The 19,882-nt window shown below is 36.8% G+C and overlaps 1 protein-coding gene across 1 annotated transcript in view; it reads right to left on the bottom strand.

The window, feature by feature from the left end:
• Positions 1–19,882, bottom strand: part of ADAM32 (ADAM metallopeptidase domain 32) — a 111,680-nt gene that overhangs the window by 37,418 nt on the left and 54,380 nt on the right. Inside the window, exons 13-14 of the mRNA XM_014536884.1 lie at positions 12,364–12,456; positions 1,491–1,686 (exon numbers count right to left, since the gene is read on the bottom strand). Coding sequence (XP_014392370.1) covers positions 1,491–1,686; positions 12,364–12,456 — 289 coding nt within the window. The remainder of the gene's footprint in view (positions 1–1,490; positions 1,687–12,363; positions 12,457–19,882) is intronic.

Here is a 19,882-nt window from a genome sequence, read left to right as displayed (position 1 = left end):
CTATGTTCATAGCAGCACAATTTACAATAGCTAAGATTTGGAATCAGCCTAAGTGCCCATCAGCACATGAGTGGATTAAAAAACTTTGGCATATCTACACAATGGAATACTATTCTGCAGTAAAAAGGAAGGAACTCCTACCATTTGCAACAGCATGGATGGAGCTGGAGAGCATTATGCTAAGTGAAATAAGTCAGTCTGAGAAAGATAAATATCACATGATCTCACTCATTTGTGGATTACAGTGGGGCCTTGGCTTACGAGTGTCCCGACTAACGAGTTTTTCGAGATACGAGCTATCTCTCGGCCGATTTTTTGCTTTGAGTTGCGAGCTAAAATTCGGGTTATGAGCCAGCTTCAGATACCCCACCACTAGTTGGCACAGGGAACGTCACAGTGAACACCACAACATCAGCCCAGCATCACGTGTCTCACTCGTTCACTTTTGATTTGACATACGAGTAATTTGAGTTACAAGCTCCATCATGGAATGAATTAAACTCGTAAGTCAAGGCCCCACTGTATAATGAACAACATAAACTGATAAACAAAAACAGATCTAGAAACAGAGAAGCATCTTTCAGACCGTCAAACCTCAGAGGGAAGGGAGGGGAGGAGGGGCGTAAGGGGAGAGATCAACCAAAGGACTTGTATGCATGCATATAAGCCTAAGCAAGGGACACAGACACCATGGGGGTGAGGGCATGAGTGGGGAGGTAATGGGGCAATAAGGACACATATGTAATACCTTAATCAATAAAAAAAGAAAAGAAAACATAGCATAAGAGAAAATATTTACAAATCATGTATCTCTAAAATATATGTTACTCATACAATTCAATAGCAAAAACAAATAATGGGATTTTAAAATAGCAAAGGACTTGAAGAGACATTTCTCAAAGGAAGACAATGTGGTCATCAGATATATGAAAAGGTGCTCAACATCACTAATCATCAGGAACATGCAAATCAAAAGCACAACTCACATTTTAGGATAACTATTTTTTTTAAAAGATTATTGTTAGCAAGGATGTAGCGAGAAGAAAAGTTTTTTTACTGTTCATGGGAATGAAATTGGTATAGCTCTTATAGAAAACAACATATAGACTCCTCAAAAATTAAAAATAAACTACCTTACGACCCAGCAATCTCATTTATATGAATACATATATATATTCTGTGAGCAGTACTTAACATAATGTATAAAAATTGTAGCAATTTTTTCACAATATATATGAAATATCAAGACATCAAATCATATACCATAAATATATGCATTTTAATTGTCAACTATACCTCAATAAAATTTTAAAAAATAAAAATATACCAAAAATATCTATACATGTTAAATAAATAATATAAATTTATATGTATTTATATATAACATATATAATCATATAAAATATAAATGATATGTGATTGCCCATTGTCTTGGTAATGATAATAAAATATTGAAGATCAACTGTTTAGATGTTACAAAACCATATTACCTTGTCCAAATATGGATTCACAACGTGCATCAAGATCATGGCAGTCTCCATTATAACAAATATACTTATTTTTACATGAATGCCCATTGATTATCATGACATCAGTGGGACAGGCTGATGAGGATCCATTACAAAATTCAGGAAGATCACACTCAGGATGCACACTGGGCCTACACGGTGAGCCTGCTTGTTGAATCTAGTAGAAATTAAAATATAAAAAAATAAAGCATTATATATAAGATTGTTATTAATATTTACTTCAAAATTGTGTTACTTTCATTTATAGGCTGATGATCTATTTATTCATTAATGTCTCTTAATATCTTCTATATAAAGGATGTTTTTAAATAAAACAAGAGATAAAACATATACACAAGGAAAAGTAAAACACTAGTATGGTGTAATGAGAGGCAAGATTTTGTTGTGTTTCAGTGCAAGGGAGGAAATATCACTTTTAGCTTGTGATATCACTTTTTCCTTTGGGGTGGAAATCCTGTAATTTAGACAATTTCCAAATAAAATATACTTATTCAAACCAGTCTATAAATATGGAATATCTGTAAATGCAATCTTTCTCCTGAATTATCCTATAAACAACTTTCACCTATTGAATTCGAAAAATTTATACAAAGAATCTTAAATGGGCATCTATCTCATACTTTTTTAAAAAATATTTTTTATTGATTCAGAGAAGAAGGGAGAGGGATAGAGAGGTAGAAACATCAATGATGAGAGAGAATCATTGATCAGTTGCCTCCTGCATGCCCCACACTGGCGATCAAGCCCACAACCCCCATATGTGCCCTGACCGGGAATCGAACCTTGACCTCCTGGTTCATAGGTCAACACTCAACCACTGAACCATGCCAGCCAGGCCTATCTCATACTTCTTAATTAATTGTTTCCTATGTGAGTAGTAAGTATTCAATAAACTTTTGTGGAATTGAAAAAGAAAAGAAAAGATCAGAGATAAGAATATAGCACATGGTGAGATTCTAGAGAAAAACAACATTAAACTGCTTCAGTGATAAGACAGTCAAGAACACAGAACCCATGTTAGTAGTTCAATAAAGGGAATCTCACATAATGAATCTGTTGCAAACACATGGAAAGAACTAAAAAGGGAAACGGGGGGCAGGAGCCAACACCTTTACATATGACTTAAATTGTGATATTTAAGACAAATGGTCTTTGAATAATTAGTTCATAATTTAAATTTTGTGCTAACACAGCATTTGAAAATTACTTCTAGTGAGTTTCATTATTTATACATTTATGGGAAACTATTGTGTCTTTCAATTATATACCCACGGATACCTAACTATGAGCAGTAACATTTTTTATTTGTAAAATATAAATGTTGGATAAAGTGAATGGAAATAATCCCTTTTAAAGGAGATTTTTCTATATTGAAGAATCCTATAATAGCTCTCAATCAAGGCTTAAAAACAACATCATCAAATTGGGGAGGATAATGGCGTTAGAAAGAGGCCTCAACATCCCACTAAAATTCACAAAATAAGAAACCTGACTCTGAATTTAGTATCTTTTTTTTTGAAAGGTCATTTATTTGACTTACAGCTATAGGTCTATGTGTTCTAAAGAAATCCAGACAGAGAAGACTCCCAAGCTCATTTTACAAAACCAGCATTATCCTAATTCCAAAACCAGAAAAAGATACTACAAAGAAAAAATTACAGGCCAAGATCCCTGATGAACATAGATGCTGAAATCATCAACAAGATATCAGCAGACCATGTCGAACAGGAGTGGTGAAAGTGGGCATCCCTTTGTTCCTGTTCTTAGGTGAAATGGTTTTAGTTTTTGCCCATTGAGTATGATGATGGCTTTAGGTTTGTCATATAAGGCTTTTATTCTGTTGAAATATGATCCCTCTATTCCCATTTTGCTGAGGGTTTTTATCAAGAAAGGGTGTTGGTTTTGTCAAATACTTTTTCTGCATCAATTGATATGACTATATGATTTTTATCTCTCAATTTGTTTATGTGATGTATCACGTTTATTGATTTGCGGTTATTGTACCAGCCTTGCATCCCTGGAATAAATCCTACTTGGTCATGGTGTATGATCTTTCTGATGTAATGTTGGATCCGATTTGCTAGAATTTCCTTGAGGACTTTTGGCATCCATGTTCATGAGGGATATTGGCCTGTAATTCTCTTTGTGTTGTCATTATCTGGTCTTGGTATTTGGGTAATGTTGGCTTCATAGAATGAGCTTGGAAGCGTTCCTTCCCCTGAATTTTTTGGAGTAGTCTGAGGATAGGTTTTAGTTCTTCTTTGAATGTTTGGTAAAACTCCCCTGTGAACCGTCTAGCCCTGGGCTTTTGTTTGCTGGAAGCTTTTTGATGACTGCTTCAATTTCCCCTATAGTTATCAGCCTATTGAGATTTTTAGATTCTTCCTGATTGAGTTTTGGAAGGTTGCATTTTTCTAAGAATATGTCCATTTCCTCTAGGTTGTCTAGTTTGTTGAAATAGAGTTGTTCTTAACATTTTTTTTTACATTCCTTTGTATTTCTGTGGGGTCTGTTGTTATTTCGCCTCTTTCATTTCTGATTTTGTTTATTTATTTTGTGTATGGTGTAAGTTGGTGGTCTAGTTTCATTTTCTTGCATATATCTGTCCAATTTTCCCAACACCATTTATTGAAGAGACTATCTTTGCTCCATTGTATGTTCTTGCGTCCTTTGTCAAATATTAATTGAGCATAGTGGTTTGGGTCAATTTCTGGCTTCTATATTTTCCATTGGTCTATATATCTATTCTTGTGCAAATATCAGGCAGTTTTGAGAACTGTGGCTTTGTAATATAGCTTGATATCTAGTATTGAGATTCCTCCTACTTTGTTCTTCTTTCTCAGGATTGCTGCAGCTATCCAGAGTCTTCTTTTATTCAAGATGAATTTTTGGGGAGTTCATTCTAGGTCTTTGAAATATTCCATTGCTATTTTAATGGGGAGTGCATTGAATCTATAGATTGCTTTGGGTCATATGGACATTTTAATGATTTTGATTCTGCCAGTCCATGAACACAGTATGTTCTTCCATTTGTTTATGTCTTCCTCTATCTCTTTTTTCAATGTCCTGTAGTTTTCTGAGTACAGGTCTTTTATCTCCTTAGTTAAGTTTATTCCTAGGTATCTTAATTTTTTTGGTGCAATGGTAAATGGGATTGTTTTTTTAAGTCTCTCTTTCTGTAAGTTCATTATTGGTGTATAAAATGCCATAGATTTGTGAATGTTAATTTTGTATCCTGTTACATTGCTGAATTCATTTGTTAAGTCTAATAATTTTCTGATGGAGTCTTTAGGGTTTTCTATGTACAGTATCATGTCATCTGCAAATAATGACAGTTTTACTTCTTCTTTTCCAATTTGGATGCCTTTTATTTCTTCTACTTATCTAATCGCTATGGCTAGCACTTCCAGTACTATGTTGAACAGGAGTATAAGGAAGGCCACTTCATAATACTAAAGGGATCAATACACTAAGAGGATATAACTGTTGTAAACCTATATGCACCCAATACAGGAGCACCCAAATACATAAATAAAACTCCTGGAAGATACCAACGGAGAGATCGACAACGATACAATCATAGTAGACTTTAATACCCCACTGACATCACTAAATAAATCCTCTAGACCAGTGGTCAGAAAACTGTGGCTCGCAAGCCATATGCGGCTCTTTGGCCCCTTGAGTGTGGCTCTTCTACAAAATACCCACTTCTGCACATGGGCCACAAAGTTTCGATCGCACTGTACATGCGCGCCCACACGTGGTATTTTGTGGAAGAGCCACACTCAAGGGGCCAAAGAGCCGCATATGGCTTGCGAGCCACAGTTTTCTGACCACTGGTCTAGAGGATTTATTTAGTGATGTCAGTGGGGTATTAAAGTCTACTATGATTGTATCGTTGTCGATCTCTCCGTTGGTATCTTCCAGGAGTTTTATTTATGTATTTGGGTGCTCCTGTATTGGGTGCATATAGGTTTACAACAGTTATATCCTCTTAGTGTATTGATCCCTTTAGTATTATGAAGTGGCCTTCCTTATACTCCTGTTTGGAAGTATTAGCCATTGCAATTAGACAAGAAGAAGAAATAAAAGGCATCCAAATTGGAAAAGAGGAAGTAAAACTGTCCTTATTTGCAGACGACATGATATTATACATACAAAACCTAGAGACTCCATCAAAAAACTACTAGACTTAATACATGAATTTGGCAAAGTAGCAGGATACAAAATTAATGCCAAGAAATCTGAGGCATTTCTATACACCAATAGTGAACTTTCAGAAAGAGAGATTATAAAAACAATCCCATTTACCATCGCACCAAAAAAATTAAGCTACCTAGGAATAAGCTTAACTAAAGAGGTAAAAGACCTCTACTCAGAAAACTACAGGACGTTGAAAAAAGAGATAGAGGAAGACATAAACAGATGGAAGAACATACTGTGTTCATGGACTGGCAGAATCAAAATCATTAAAATGTCCATATGACCCAAAGCAATCTATAGATTCAATGCACTCCCCATTAAAATAGCAATAGAATATTTCAAAGACCTAGAATGAACTCCCCAAAAATTCATCTTGAATAAAAGAAGACTCTGGATAGCTGCAGCAATCCTGAGAAAGAAGAACAAAGTAGGAGGAATCTCAATACTAGATATCAAGCTATATTACAAAGCTCAAAACTGCCTGGTACTGGCACAAGAACAGACATATAGATCAGTGGAATAGAATAGAGAGTCCAGAAATTAGCCCGAACCAATATGCTCAATTAATATTTGACAAAGGAGGCAAGAACATACAATGGAGCCAAGATAGTGTCTTCAATAAATGGTGTTGGGAAAATTGGACAGATACATGCAAAAAAAAGAAAAAATGAAACTAGACCACCAAGTTACACCATACACAAAAGTAAACTCAAAATGGATAAAAGACTTAAACGTAAGATGGGAAACGATAAAAAAATTAGAGGAATCCAGAGGCAGAAAAATCTTAGACATATGCTGATGCAATAACTTCACTGATACAGCTCCTAGGGCAATGGAAACTAAAGAGAAAGAGAACAAATGGGACTACATCAAAATAAAAAGCTTCTGCACAGCAAAAGAAACCATCAACAAAACAACAAGAAAACCCACTGCGTGGGAAAACATATTTGCCAACGTCATATCTGATAAGGGCCTAATCTCCAAAATTTATAGGGAACTCATACAACTTAACAAAAAGAAGATAAACAATCCAATCAAAAAATGGGCAAAGGATCTAAATAGACACCTTTCGAAAGAGGACCTACAGAAAACCAAGAGACATATGAAAACATGCTCAAAGTCACTAATCATCCAAGAGATGCAAATCAAAACAACAATGAGGTGCCATCTCACACTTGTCAGAATGGCTATCATCAACAAATTAACAAATGACGAGTGCTGGCAAGGACTCAGAGAAAAAGGAACCTTGTGCACTGCTTGTGGGAATGAAGACTGGTGCAGCCACTGTGGAGAACTGTATGGAGTTTCCTCAAAAAACTAAAAATGGAACTCCCATTTGACCCTGTGATCCCACATCTAAGAATATATCCCAAGAAACCAGAAACACCAATCAGAAAGGATATATGCACCCATATGTTCATAGCAGCACAATTCACCATAGCTAAGATCTGGAAACAGCCTAAGTGCCCATCAGTAGATGAATGGATTAGAAAACTGTGGTACATCTACACGATGGAATACTATGCTGCTGTAAAAAAGAAGGAACTCTTACAATTTGCAACGGCATGGATGGAGCTGGAGAGCATTATGCTAAGTGAAATAAGCCAGTCAATGAAGGAAAAATACCACATGATCTCACTCATTCATGGATAATAAAGACCATTACAAACTTTTAAAAAAAACTACAATTCCAAACATTTGTGATATTTAAGTTTTGATCCCAGACTATTCATTTTGTTGAATTGTTTTGTTTGTTTTTCTTGTTGACTTACCCTTAGACTAACTCCTTATATTAATATTCCACCCATTTCTCTTCTACGACTCCCCTACCAGCAACCAAAATAAACACTGTGCCAATTTCTCAACGCCCTTGACAAATGGTCAGTTTTCTTGGCCTCCAATTCCTTTGACCTTCCTGTCTTTCCCTCACACCTCCTCTTCTCCTGCCCACACTGCTAGCACCCTGCTCCTACACTCTCACCCCATTCTTCATCCATGGCTTTGACTTACATATGATAGATCATGGAATCACTCACAGCCAAGAAGAACTTTTACTCTCCTTACAATAAAAAGCTTTACATCTTAAAAAAAAAAGTTAATCATCATTTCTACTCTATAGGTGGTTCTTTAAGGAGACAGGGATCCATCTTGGTACCCTTAAAGTCATGATGTGATCGATATATGGGAAGAAGCACTGGACTTAGAACCCGAAGACCTCTCTCTGGTTATGCCTGTGGTTTGAAGCAACTTGCTTCTCCCAGCAGCAGATTTCTCATCTGTGAAGGAAAACTTTTGTACCTAGTGGTTTCCAAGCTTCCCTCAATGAAAACAATCTATCAGCAAGAAGCTGATTGTTTGGTGGCTTTTATCTAAGTTTCAGTTTCCTCATCAGCCAAACCAGAACAATAGCAGTACTTACCCTATATATAACGCTAAGCATATCATGGGATACTTTTTATTTCAGACAAGCTCTGCTGGTTTGTGCAAAGACCAGTAACAGCGCCCTTGGGGACATATTGTGCTCATTTCAATGTATACTTAACACGATAGTTATTACTTCAGAAAACTATGCTGAATTTATTTTTACTTCCTTGGTTCAGACTTTCCATTTCCTTTCATCCTGGCTGGTTTAGATCAGTTTCCACTGGCAACGTGGATGGTGGAATCATGGCCATGCAGGAATCTTTGCAGCTCTCTTCCATCTCCCATTACTGCTTTGTCCAATATCCTTCCAGATGTTTTCTCATCACACCCAACTTAAGTGAAAACAGAATCTTAAATCATCTTCTTCTCACTTTGGAGACACTGCCTCAACTTCTTCATCCCTCAAGCATGGAGTCCTCTCATTTCCTGGAATCGTTTTCCAGCCCAGCAGAAACCCTGCAACTGCACTGTCAAATTCGGCAGCCACTAGACTCATGTGGCTATTGAGCACTGTAAGTGTGGCTAGCCCAACCTGAAATGTGATGGGAGTGTAAAACACACCTTGGTTTCAAAGAATAAATGCAAAAATAAAAAAGGATGTAAATAGCTTATTAAATTTTTTATATTAATTACATGTTAACTGATAATATTTTAGATATATTAGATAAGTAAAAAATATTATTAAAATTTATTTCACCTGTTTATTTTCCTGTCTTAAATGTGGCTACCAGAACATTTTAAATCACATATAGAGTTTGCATTATATTTCAACTAGGTAGAGCTGCATTTACAATGAACAGCTTTTGCTGCTTACTACTCTGGAGTAATATCAGAGCTTTCCTTTCAAACTACTGCAATAGGTAAATTGAACAAATAGGCATCTTAGATGTAAGAATAAAGCAGCTTTCATTTCTTCTCCCATCACCTTCCAACTTGCTCAGGAAGGCTAGCTTTTCCCCTGCCCCTGGCTAAAAACTTGACTTGGTTAGTACTGAGAATGTCAAACACACATACTACTAAAAGCTTCCATCTTCAAAGTTTCAGGCACTCACCTTTGCTTAGGTAGGTCTGTTGTTTTTTTAAATAAATAAATAAATAAATAAATAAATAAATAAATAAATAAATACAAACAAACTGTGGTACATCTACACAATGGAATACTATGCTGCAATAAAAAAGAAGGAATTCTTATCATTTGTAACAGCATGGATAAACCTGGAGATCATTATGCTAAGCAAATAAGACAGTCAGAGAAAGATAAATATTACTTGATCTCACTAATTTGTGGAATATAATGAACAACATAAACTGATTAACAAAAACAGATCCAGAGACAGAAGCATCAATCAGACTATCAAACCTCAGAGGGAAGGTTGGGGAGGGTGGGGTAAGACAGGTGAAACCAACCAAAGGACTTGTATGCATGCATATAAGCCTAAGCAAGGGACATAGACACCATGGGGGTGAGGGCATGAGTGGGGGCATGGGGGGATAATGGGGGCATAAGAACACACATGTAATACCTTAATCAATAAAGAAAAAAAAAATTCGAAAGAAGTAAAACTGTCATTATTTGTAGATGATGACATGATACTGTATATAGAGAACCCTAAAGACTCCATCAAAAAACAACTAAAACTGATGAATGAATTCAGTAAAGTATCAGAATACAAAATAAATATCCAGAAATCAGTTACATTTTTATACACTAATAATGAATTATCAGAAAGGGAAACTAAAAAACAATCTCATTCACAGTTGCTTCAAAAAGAATAAAAGAACAAGGAATAAATTTAACCAAGGATGTAAAAGACCTGTACTCAGAAAATTATAAGACACCTAAGAAGGAAATTGAAGAAGGTACAAATAAGTGGAAGCGTATACCACGTTAATGGATAGGAGGAATTAACATCATTAAAATGTCCATACTACCCACAACAATCTACAGATTCAACACAATACCTATCAAGATACCAATGTCATATTTCACAGAACTAGAAAAAATATTCCAAAAATTTATATGGAACCACAAAAGACCCCAAATAGCAACAGTGATCTTGAGAAAGAAAAACAAAGTTGGAGGAATCATGCTACCTGATATCAAACTATACTATAAGGCCACAGTAATCAAACAGCATGGTACTGGCATAAAAATAGACATATAGATCAATGGAACAAAATAGAAAGCCCAGAAATAGACCCATGCCTTTAGATCAATTAATATTTGACAAAGGAGGCAAAAACATACAAAGGGCTAAAGATAATCTCTCTATATAAAAGGCTAATATGCTAAGTGCCCAACCATTCAACTGTTCAATCATTTGACCAGTCGTTATGATGCGCACTGACCACCAAGGGGCAGATACACAATGCAAAGGCATGGAAACATGGAACAGACTGATGCATCTCAGAAGGAAGTGGGGAGGGGGAGAGGGCGGGAAGAGATTAACCAAAGATCTTATATGCATTCTAGAGGCCCAGTGCATGGATTTGTGCACCAGTGAGGTCCCTCCATCTGGCCTGCACCCTCTAGCAACCCAAGACCCCTTGGGGGATATTGGACTGCCGATTTTGGCCTGATCCCCATAGGCCAGGCCGAGGGACCCCACCAGTGCATGAATCCATGCAGCAGGCCTCTAGTCTATTAAATAAATATTTTTGGGTAAATTGGACAAAAAAATGCAAAAAAAAAAAAAAAAAGAAACCAGACCACCTTCTTACATCATACACAATAATAAACTCAAGTGGATTAAAAACTTAATTGTTAAACTTGAAACCATAAAAATCATAGAAGGAGCCCAGCCAGGGTTGCTCAGTGGTTGAGTGTCAACCTATGAATCAGGAGGTTACGGTTCAATGCCTGGTCAGGGCACATGCCCAGGTAGCAAGCTTGATCCCCAGTGTGGGGCATGCAGAAGGCAGCCGATCAATGATTCTCTCTCATCATTGATGTTTCTATCCCTCTCTCCCTTTCACTTCCTCTCTAAAATCAATAAAAATACTTTTTTTTATAAATCCTAGAAGGAAACATAGGCAGTAAAATCTCTGACATTTCTTGTAACAATAATTTTTCTGATATGATTCCTCAGCTAAGGGAAACAAAACAACAAGAAAACAAATGGACTACATCAAACTAAAAAGGTTTTGCACAACAAAAGAAACCAGAAACAAAATGAAAAGACAATCCATTGAATGGGAGAATATATTCACCAATACATCTGATAAGGGATTAATATCCAAAATTTATTAAAAAATTTATAAAAATCAACACATACACAACAACAATAACAACAACAACAACCCAATTTAAAAATGGGCAAAGGTCTTGAAGAGACACTTCTCCAAAGAGGACATACAGATGGCCAATAGACATATGAAAATATGCTCAAAGTCACTAATCCTCAGTGAAATGCAAATTAAATCCACAATGAGGTATCACCTCACACCTGTCAGAATGGCTATGATCAATAAATCAACGAACAAGTGTTGGTGGAGAAAAGGGAACCCTTCTGCACTGTTGGTGGGAATGCAAATTGGAGCAGCCACAGTGGAAAGCAGTAGGGAGTTACCTCAAAAAATTAAAATGGAACTGCCTTATGAACCATCAATTCCACTTCTGGGAATTTATTCGAAGAAACACAAAATACTAATTGGAAAGAATATATTCACCCCCGATATAAATTGCGTTATTTACAACAGCCAACATTTGGAAACAGTCCAAGTGTTGTCCATCAGCAGATGAGTGGATACAACAGCTATGGTACATTTACACAATGGAATACTACTCAGCCTAACAAGGAAGAAAAGTTTACCCTTTGCGACAGCATGGATGGACCTGGAGAACATTATGCTAAGTGAAATAAGCCAGTCAGAAGAACAAAATGATTTCACTCATATGTGGAATCTAATGAACTGAACAAACAATCAAAATAGAAGTAGACTCATAGATAGCAGGCAGATGGGCGGGGGGAGGTAAAGGGATTGATCAAAAAGGAAAAAAGAGAAATAAGTCATGGAAACGGACAACAGTGGTACCATTGGGAGGGGGGAGGGAGTGGGTGGAGGTGGAAGAGGATATACAGAGGATAGGGGATAAGTTGTGATGGAAAAAAATAAAATAAATAAAATAAAATAATAAAGGGGAAAGAAAGAATCCCAGACATGATTCATTATACACTTGGATGATATTAATAAACTTAAATCTTACTTGACAGTTACTGCAGCATAATCCTGTATCACAAGCTGATCCTGCTTTCAGCTCACAAAGTTTAGGATCACAACAGCTATCTTTTCCACATTGCTATGAATGAGTGAAATACAAATAAAAATACGTTATAACAATATAAACTTTGGTAGGAACTATATTTACTGGGCTTTTTAGTTTTGGGAAAGAATATGAATGCTTTCAAAATTTATAGATTTTTACATTTTTAAACTATTAAAATACTAAAGTATTTCAGGTCAAAAGAGAGTAACTGGAACCCCACTAACTCTTAATCAATTAAAATACTATACAAAATATATGGAACAACTTTTTTCAGAAACTGGATAAAAGTAAGAGAGTAGAAAGGTGGTTACCAGCGCCAGGCGAGTGGGGGGAAAGGGGGAATTTTGATCAAAAAACACAAAATTATTTAGAAAATGAACTAGTTCTGAGAAACTAATATACATCATAATGACTCCAGTTAACTGTAATGGACTGTATACTTGAAATTTGATAGTAGGACAAGCAAAGCATTCTCAGCACTGCACACACAGACACACACACAAATGATAACTGTTAGGTGATGGATGTTAGTTGGACTGCTGGAATCACGTCACAATATATACATATATCAAAATACCATGCTGTATACCTTAAATATATACCATTTTTATCTGTCAATTATACCTCAATAAATCTGGGGGGAAAGTGTGTGTAGAATTTAGGCCCACTGCAAAGGTAAAGAAAGCGGTCCCTAAGACTGCCCTTGCATTTTACAGCAATCACCAGTTCATTGGAGTCCCAAAACCACCCTCAGTTTTGATCATTTCCTGATAGAACTCACACATTTCACTGATAGCTGTATATTCAAGTTTTGGTTTCTTATATGGGAAGGATACAAATTAAAATCAACCAAGAGAAAAAGCACCTAGGACAGAATCTCAGAGAAGCACTAAACATGGAGTTCCTATTACCTTCAACCCATGGAATCATAGACTTACTACACTCCAAGCATTGATGTGTGACACTTCTTAACTCATTCTTTAAGGCCAATATAACCCTAATATCAAACCCAGTTTAAGACATTATAAGAAATGAAAATTACAGACCAATATCTCTCATAAGCATGGATGCAAACATATTCAACAAAAAATTAGTAAATCAAATCCAGCAATGTATAAAAAATATGCATCACAACCAAGTGGGATTTATCAAAGTATGCAAGGCTGGTTCATAATTCAAATACCAATTAATATAATCCATAGAGTTGACAGGTTAAAGAAGAAAAATCATATGACCGTAATAACTGGTACAGAAAAGGCATCAGACAAAATACAACTCTCATTTATTATACAAAATGTTAGCAAAACAGGAATAAAGAGAATCTTTCTCAATCTGATAACAAACATCTAAAAAAAGTCTACAGCCCTGACCAGTGTTGTTCAGTGGCTGGTCCGTGGACCAAAGGGTTGTGGGTTCAATTCCCAGTCAAGGGCATGAACCTGGGTTGTAGGTTCAATCCCCAGCACCGGTTGAAGCATGTGTAGGAAGCAACTAATTGATGTCTCTTTCACACTGATTTTCTCTCACCCCCCACCCCACTGCCTCCCTTTTACTTTTAAAAAAAATAAAATACATGGGAAAAAATATCCTCAGGTGAGGATTATAAACTACAACAACTAAAATGTCTATTGCTAACATCATACTTATGGTGAGATAAGACTATTAGACTGGGAACAAGGCCAAGATGCCCCGTCTCACTACCCCTGTCATAATCCTAGTCTTAATCCTATATAGTAAAAGCCTAATATGCTAAGTGTCTAGTCGTCTGTTGGCCGTTCAACCAATCAAAGCTTAATATGCTAATGATACGCTAAAGCTGCTCAACCATTCGCTATGACATGCACTGACCCCCAAGAGGCAGACAGTCGACCGGTCGACCAGTTGCTATGATGTGCACTGACCACCAGAGGGCAGACGCTCCAACCGGTAGGTTAGCTTGCTTCTGGGGTCCAGCCAATCGGGACTGAGCAAGACAGGCAGACACACCCTGAAGCCTCCTGCAGTCCCTTCCTGGCCCTGATCGTACACCGGTGGGGTCCCTCGGCCTGGCCTGTCCCCTCTCGCAATCCAGGACCCCTTGGGGAATGTTGGAGAGCTGGTTTCGGCCCAATCCTGCAGGCCAGGCCGAGGGCCCCCACTGGTACACGAATTTGTGCACCATGCCTCTAGTGCAATAATAAAATAAAATAAATGTTTGAAAAAATACATGTTAGAAAGAAAGAAGCAAAATTGTTGTGTCCATACATGCAAAGAAAATTCCAAATAATCAGCCAAACAAGAGCAACAACAAAAACTTCCCGTGAATAATAAGTGATTATATCAAGGTTGCTGGATACCAAAGTTAATACACAAAATTCAACTGTTTTTCTGTAGAGAAGCAATTAAAAAATGGAACTTTGAAATAAAAAACACAATTTCATTTACATGACCACCAAAACAATGAAGTTCTTGGAAATAGTTCTAACAAAATTTTACAGGCTCTATATAAGAAAAACTACAAAACTATGATAAAAGAAATCAAAGATATAAATAAATAGAGATATATTTCATGTTCATGGATAGGAAAACTCAATATTATTAAGTTGTCAGTTCTTCCCAAACTGATCTAGAGATTCAATGTAATTCCAATTAAAATTCCAGCAAGATGACAAACTGACTCTAAAGTTTTATGAAGAGGCAAAAGAACCACAAGAGTCAATACAATACAGATGAAGGAGGAGAAGGAGGAGGAGGAGGAGGAGGAGGAGGAGGAGGAGAAAAATGGAAAGACTGACAATACCCAATTTCAAAACTTATTATAAACTGAACTAATGATTATATAGTATACACAAAAGAATAAACAAAGATATAATTTAAACAAAATACAGACCCAAGAAATAGACTGAGATAATAAGATCTTTGACAGTGGTGCAATTACAATTCAATAGAGAATAAATAGTCTTTTCAATAAATGGTGCTAGACAACTGGACATCCACATGGAAAATAATAACTCTAGACACTGTTCCTATACCTTTCATACATACACATGCACGCACACACACACACACACATCTTCAAAATGCATCATAAACCTAAATGTAAAATGCAAAACTATAAAGATTCTAGAAGGGTAGATTTAAGGGTGTAGATCTAATGTTAAGTACTTTTCCACAATGTAAAAAAATAAATAGGAATAACACCAATCTTAAACAAATTCTTTCGCAATTTCCTTGTGAAAACAAGCACCATAATCCTAAGGAAATATTGGCTAATTAAATCTAGCTAACGAGCTAGGTAGATCAAAATCCAAGTGGAGCTAATCTCAGTAATGCATGATTGGGTTAGCATTCAAAACCAACCAGTGAAATGCACTAGATTAATAGGGAAAAAAGGAGAAAATGCATATGATCAGCCCAATAGACACAGAAATAAGACATTTAACAAAGTTCAACACTAATTTTTGGCTCAAAGTTCTCAGCTAACTACAAACAGAAGGAAATTTCCTGAAGATGACAGAGGGCATCTGTTAAAAAAAAAAAAGGTTATATCTAACATCATATTAAGTGGTGAAAATCAGAAAGCTTTCTCCATAAAAATAAGAACAAAACAAGGAAGACCATTCTCAGTACATCTAACCAACACTAAATCCAAGGTGGACTTACAAAGTCAATAGTGTTTTTTCACTAGCAATGGTTAAATAAAATATTAATACTATCAAAACCAGTAAACTACAGAAAAACTAAACAAATTAAAGAACTTATACAATTCAACACCAGGAAGACCAACACTCTACTTTAAAAATGGACAAAAGACCTAAATAGACATTTCTCCAAGGAGGACATACAGATAGCCAGTAGACATGTGAAAAAATTGCTCAGCATCACTAATCATCAGAGGAAGGTACATTAAAACCACAATGAGGTATCAACTCACACCTGACAGAATAGCTACCATCAATAAACTAATAAACAACAAGTGTTGGCGAGGATGTGGAGAAAAGAGAAAACCCATGCGCTACTGGTGGGGATGCAGACTGGTACAACCACTGTGGAAAACAGTATGGAGTCACCTCAAAAAATTAAAAATGGAACTGCCTTTTGACCTCATGATCCCACTTCTGGAAATATAGCCTAAGAAACCTTAAACACTAATTTGAAAGAATATATACATCTTTATGTTCATTGCCGTGCTATTTACAATAGCTAAGACTTGGAAGCAGCCCAAGTTCCCATTCCTAGATGAACGGATTTAAAAAAGCTGTGGTACGTTTACACAATGGAATACTACACAGCAGTAAAAAAAAGAAGTAACTCACCTTTTTCAACAGCATGGATGGACCTGGAGATAATTATGCTAAGTGAAATAAGCAAGTCAGAGAAAGATAAAATACCTTATGATTTTACTTATATGTGGAATTTAATGAACAAAGAAACTAACAAACAAAATACAAACATACTCATAAACACAGAGAACAAACTGACAGCTTTCAGAGGGGAGGTGGGCTGGGAGGGTTAGGTTAAAAAGATGAAGGGAATAAGCAAAAAACTAAAACAAAAAACATAGACACGGAGAATAGTGTGGTGATTACCAGAGGGAAAAGGGAGTGGGGAGTGGTAGAAGAGGGTAAAGGGGGGATAAAAGGAGACGAGACTATGAGTGGTGAACACACACTACAATGTACAGATGATGTATTATAGAATTATACAGTTGAAACCTATACAATTTTATTAACCAATTTCATCCCAATAAAATCAATAAAATCATTTTTTTAAAAAGAAGAAGACCTAAATTTAACACCATGTGCATAGATAGACTCAATATTGGTAAGAAAGTAATTCCAGAAAATTGATGTATGGATGCAACACAATTCCAACCAAAGTCCCTACATTCACATGCTGATTCTATAATTTATGTGGAAATACAAAGGTACTAGAATAGTAAAGCTACCTTGGAAAAGACAAGTAAAACTGGATGATTTACACTGTGGTTTCAAGACTTACTATAAAAGTACATTAATTAAGAGAGTGTGGAATTGGCATAATAATGGACATATTTTAAAAAACAGAAAACAAATTCAGGGATAGATACACATGGGTGGTAACTTATTTTCATAAGGTGTTAAGATAAAACAATGGTGAAAGATAGTTACTTTAACAAATACTACTAGAAAAAAAAAACTATATTCACATGGAGGATAATGAATGTTAACCCAAATCTCTCAAACATAAAAACAAACTCAAGTGTATCACAGGCTAAATTTAAAAGTTATAACTATATAACTTCTAGCAGAAAACATAGAAAATATTTATTACCTTGGATAAGCAAAGATTTATTAAAATAGAAAAAGCATGGCCATAGCAGAAAAAGTTATAAATTGGACTTCATAAAAAATAAGTAATGCCTGCTATTCAAAGACTTGATTAAGAAACTGAGTGAGTAATCCATAGATTGAAAACAAATATTTTTAATATACATGTCTGACAAAGAACTGGTATCCAGCCTATACAAAGAACTCTTAAAAGTTGATAATAAAAAAATAAGTAACTTCATTTTTAAAACTGGCCAAGTATTTAAACATATTATTCAAACAACAAGTGGCCAATAAGGACATGAAAACATGCTCAACATTATTAGTGTCATCAAGGAAATACAAATCAAAATCATTGGAATGGCTAAAATTTAAAGGCTGCAATATCAATTTCTGATGAGGATGTGGAGGCAAAGTTTCATATACTGCTGATAGGATTATAAAATGATACAGCCACTTTGGAAGATAGTTTGGAAGTTTCTCATAAAAATACACTTATTATATGACCCAGCAATTATTTTAGAGTTCAGAATAAAGGCCCAATACTGTTAACAATTCAAATGGCCATTATTAAATGGATGGAAAAACAGATTGTTGTATATCCAAACAATGAAATATAACTCAAAATAAAAAGGAAAGACTATTATGACAGAAAGCAATGTAGCTAAATCTCAAAAATACTGTATTGAAAGGAAGAAGCTAGACACAAAGAATATGTGTTGTATCATTTCTTTCATATGATTTTTTGTTGTTGTTAAGCCTCACCCAAGAATATTTTTTTCCATTGATTTTTTTAGAGAGAGATGAAGGAAGAAAGGGAGCAGGAGAGAAAGAAGCATCAATGTGAGAGAGACACATGAATTGGTTGCCTCCCATACAAGCCCTGACCAGGGCCAGGTATCAAACCTGCAACACAGGTACATGCCCTTGAGCAAGAATTGAACCCAAGACCCTTTCATGTGCAGGCCGATGCTCTAGCCACTAAGATAAACTGGCCAGGACTCATATGACTTTCTTAATCAGGCAAAACTGACAAAATCAGAAGTGGTCTGAAGATGAGAACAGGTGGAAATTACTGTAACTTTTGACCAAGTTTGGGGTATAATGAAAAAAGTCTGCACCAATGCTTATATACATTTGTCGAAAATCATCAATCTGTATATTTAAAATGAGTAAATTTTATTGTATGTAGATTATGCCCCAATAAAAATAATCTACACTAATAAAAGAGAAACATGGTAATTAGCCGTACCTCCGCTACCCTTCCCATTGGCTAATCAGGGAGATATGCAAATTAACTGCCAACCAAGATGGCGGCTGGCAGCCAGGCAGCTTGAAGCGAACAGGGAGGCTTGCTTGCTTCAGTGACGGAGGAAGCCAAGCTTCCCCGCCTGCCTTGCCGGCCTCTGAGATGCAACTCTAAGAAACAATGTAACAAATATAGAAGCTAAACCAAACCCCAGAAACCTGCTTTAGTCAGCCAGGCTTCAGCCAGCAGGACCGCAACATTGTTTCAAATACAGAAGGTAAACAAATGCCAGAAACCTGCTTTCAGCAGCCGAGGCCTCAGAGCTAAAGCTGGCCTAGAATAAAAAAAAGAAAAAGAAAAAAAGGAGTGGTTGGGAGCTTCAGTCACCCGCCAGCCTGAAAACGGCCCTCAGCCCCTCACCCAGACTGGCCAGGCACCCTAGTGGGGACCCCCACCCTGAAGGGGGTGTGACCAGCTGCAAACAGCCATCATCCCCTCACCCAGACTGGCCAGGCACCCCAGTGGGGACCCTCACCCTGATCCAGGACACCCTTCAGGGCAAACCAGCCAGCCCCCACCCGTGCACCAGGCTTCTATTCTATATAGTAAAAGGGTAATATGCCTCCCGGCACCGGGATCAGCAGAGCAGCGAGGCCTCCCGGCACCGGGATCAGCATGACAGGGGGCAGCGCCCAAACCCCCTGATCACCCTGCGGCTCTGTGTGTGACAGGGGGTGGGGCCACGACCTCCCTATCCGCCCTGCTCTGTTTGTGACAGGGGAAGGTGCCCCAACCCCCTGATCAGCCCTGCTCTGTGCCTGATAGGGGGGGAGCTCCCCAACCCCCTGATCGCCCTGCGGCTCTGTGACAGGGTGCGGCGCCCCAACCCCCTGATCGGCCCTGCTCTGTGGGTGATAGAGGG

Source organism: Myotis brandtii, unplaced genomic scaffold, assembly GCF_000412655.1.
Source record: "Myotis brandtii unplaced genomic scaffold, ASM41265v1 scaffold103, whole genome shotgun sequence".
NCBI classification, from domain to species: domain Eukaryota; kingdom Metazoa; phylum Chordata; class Mammalia; order Chiroptera; family Vespertilionidae; genus Myotis; species Myotis brandtii.
This window is presented reverse-complemented; position numbering and strand designations above follow the sequence as displayed.